The sequence below is a fragment of the Castanea sativa genome, chromosome 11 (genome assembly GCF_040712315.1).
Source record: "Castanea sativa cultivar Marrone di Chiusa Pesio chromosome 11, ASM4071231v1".
Classification (NCBI taxonomy): Eukaryota; Viridiplantae; Streptophyta; class Magnoliopsida; order Fagales; family Fagaceae; genus Castanea; species Castanea sativa.
The window spans coordinates 8,882,821-8,885,827 of record NC_134023.1 but is presented as its reverse complement, the minus strand read 5'-3'; the positions used below and the strand labels follow the sequence as shown (position 1 = coordinate 8,885,827).

General features: G+C 33.7%; 1 protein-coding gene across 1 annotated transcript; it reads right to left on the bottom strand.

Annotated features, from left to right (window-relative positions):
* Nucleotides 1-1,402: 1,402 nt before the first annotated feature.
* LOC142616020 (uncharacterized) lies at nucleotides 1,403-1,882 on the bottom strand. Its single transcript, XM_075788914.1, has one exon. It carries the CDS (start codon nucleotides 1,880-1,882, stop codon nucleotides 1,403-1,405), a length of 480 nt encoding a protein of 159 aa, XP_075645029.1.
* Nucleotides 1,883-3,007: the final 1,125 nt, after the last annotated feature.

Genomic DNA, 3,007 nt, shown 5'->3' with positions numbered 1-3,007 from the left:
AGCTACAAAGCTTCATGTGTGCCTACTCCATTGCATTCATTTTGGTCTTGACTAACTTGCTCAAGTGGTGGCACCGGTTAAAATGCTTACTCAATGGAGAAATCATGGGACTTTATTAGGCTATTTTGTGAAAGTGTGCTACATTGCTTTTTGTTGTACTACTCTTCTTTTGGTAAGCTTATTGCACTCTTATTGCCGTATGGATGGCATGTTGAAGTTCAGTATTCCTACATAAGTCTTTGAGAAACCAAATTATGATAGGGCATTCATTTCCACTTCCCTCCTTTAATTTGAAGTTGCTAATTTGATAAGATTTGTTTCAAACACGAAGGAGGAATAAAATTTTCTCTGCTTGTTTCAAAACGATGACAATTCATTTTATTGTCAAAGATCTTATTTTTCATGAATGACTTCTTACTCTCTTTTTTTTTGTTTTTTATGCCATAAAGTGATGATATGTATGTTTGTAGGTTTTTTATTAATTAAAAAAAAAACTGTGTAGATTCTATATTAACGTGGTAGAAATTAATTGTGGTGATCATGGTAAAGAGGACTCCTATATATGGTTGTGAATATTGTGATGATTGAATCTTGTGATGATTGAGCTTTTGCATCCGTTTAAAAGGTTCAAATCTCCATATTTTCAACGTGATGGAGATTGGAGATCACAAATTATGAGAGAGTGTTATGGTGCATCACGGTCCCTCCATGCGAATTCTTATCCTGGTTAGATCCTCAGTTATTTTCTTACATCTAGGTAGAGAGCGAATCATCTTTAGAATGGTGAAAAAGAATTTACAAAGAATTGAAAACTGTATCAAAATTACAGCATGCCTTTGACTTGATTTCCTTCGTTTTGTTGGAGATGGTAGTGATCCTTATTTGCCACGTGCATGGTCCTTCTGCTACTACCTTATAAATCAGTTTATTCTTCATAATCTTACCTGATATTTTGGAAATGCTCTGAAGCTTGACTATGACTGCGAATTAGTAGGTGAGAAAATGGCGTGGATTTGGACAAGAATGTCTCACAACCATGTGGAGAAATGCTACGTCATGCCTGTGGGTCTCTTCTCTTGCTAATGGTTCTGCTCTCTTTCTGCTTATATTATACAGTTTAGGAAAAATGTTTGAAAAATGCTAAAGTTACAAATTTTTAACAATATTTTTTATAAAATGCTAATTATTAATAAGAAAAAAAAATTATTAGACATTTTTTCAGCATTTTAAGATCAACAACAGTTATTTTAACAAATATCTCAACAAATAATAAAGGGAAAAAAATTATAATTTTGACCCTAATCCTTCTAGGGCTTACCAGCACATAGTTGCAAATATTTTGCTCATCACAGATCTGGACACCGCTCTCTCTCTCTCTCTCTCTCTCTCTCTCTCTCTCTCATTAAATTAAAGTTGTTAGATATGCACCGACGTAAGCCATGTCCTGTAAGTTCTTAGTAGATTTGGCAATTGGATTGGTTTTGCCAGAATTCCTGAACCCATCATCGCATAACTTGTAGTTGGCCTGGGCGGAAAGGAGGTAGTTCCTCGATAAGAAAACGGGCTCATTGTTACCAAGGGATTGCAAGGCATCTTTGGTGTAGAAAATGGATTCGCCAAAAATCAATATGCAATCATAAATTTCAGTGGAATTGGGTTGGCTTTGAGCCACCACCTTTGCAACTTTGGTCTCGGAAACCAATTTGTTACAGGCAGCAACCACGGCATCACGAGGGTTTGTCCGATTATAGACAATTGAATAACAAACTTCCTTATTAGGAGAATTGTCGCAGAGGCCAGCGCCATGAGCGTGGCCAGTGAGGAGGATGATAGCTGTCACTAAAAAGACATAAGAGAAAAAGGTGTAGTCCTTGAAAACCATGGTTTTTGTTTGATTTAATAACTACAAAGCTTTCTCTGTTGTTGGGGTTCAATGAAATATGGCTTATGAAATGGTTGAGAAGTGATTTTTAACATTTTCATAAGGCTACATTTATAGAAGAGAAATGCTGTCCACATTTTCTACAGCGAAGTGTTTGACTAGAAACTACCTTAATTTTTTATTTTTTACGAATTGAGATAATAAGAGGGGTGGTTTGTGAGGTTTTCCTTAATTAGAGCAAAATATTTTGGTGTGTGGTCTGATCTTTTAAGGAAAAAATTGAAGTAATAAGTTGGACATATTTTGGTTCGAATAGTTACTCAACATCAACGTATTTATCAACAAAAGTTAGCTGTCTTTAATGGAATTTAAAGTTAGCTACCTTTGATGAGCCTTTTTAAGATTTTACCTTCAAAGATTAAAATTTTTTGATTCAACATCCAATATTTTTTAACAATATAGGCAATTCAAATTTTCTATCCCACTTTTATTGCTTCATACTATGCTCCATTAATCATTATTTATTATGTATTGATTTAACTTTCCTTATAAAATAACCAAAGTTAAAAAAAAAAAAAAAATTACACTTGAATTTACTCATACATCAATACAAATTTACACTTGTGAAACATTGTCAATTGTTTGATTTTCAAACTTTAGATTTTGTGTTTACACATGCACCTAGCTAGATTACATGAAGAAAACGACAAAAAAGATAAATTGAAAATATATAAGACTCTACAAAAATATTAAAGTGTAACATCTGCTTCTTCTTGGTTTAGGAGTTTAAACCACTTAGAGGAAGCATAAACTCTCCAATCTCCGCACGAGCTCTTTTCCTTCTCTTATCAAAAAGCTTATGATAATTGCATAAGTTTTCACTATTATCTTAGTTTTGATAGGTAATATCGCATCAATTTTATATTTAATTACACGTAAATATGTGAGTTTGAAATAACCTCATTACGTGTATTTTTATTTGATAGGATATCAAAACTGTTGGGTGCATGGCAACAAGTTCCAGCCCACAATAGTATTATTGGTGGCAAGTGAGCTAGGTGATGGTCACTAATCCTATTACAAATAGGAGACTACATGTGAGTTCCAACTTCCAATTCGTGTGTT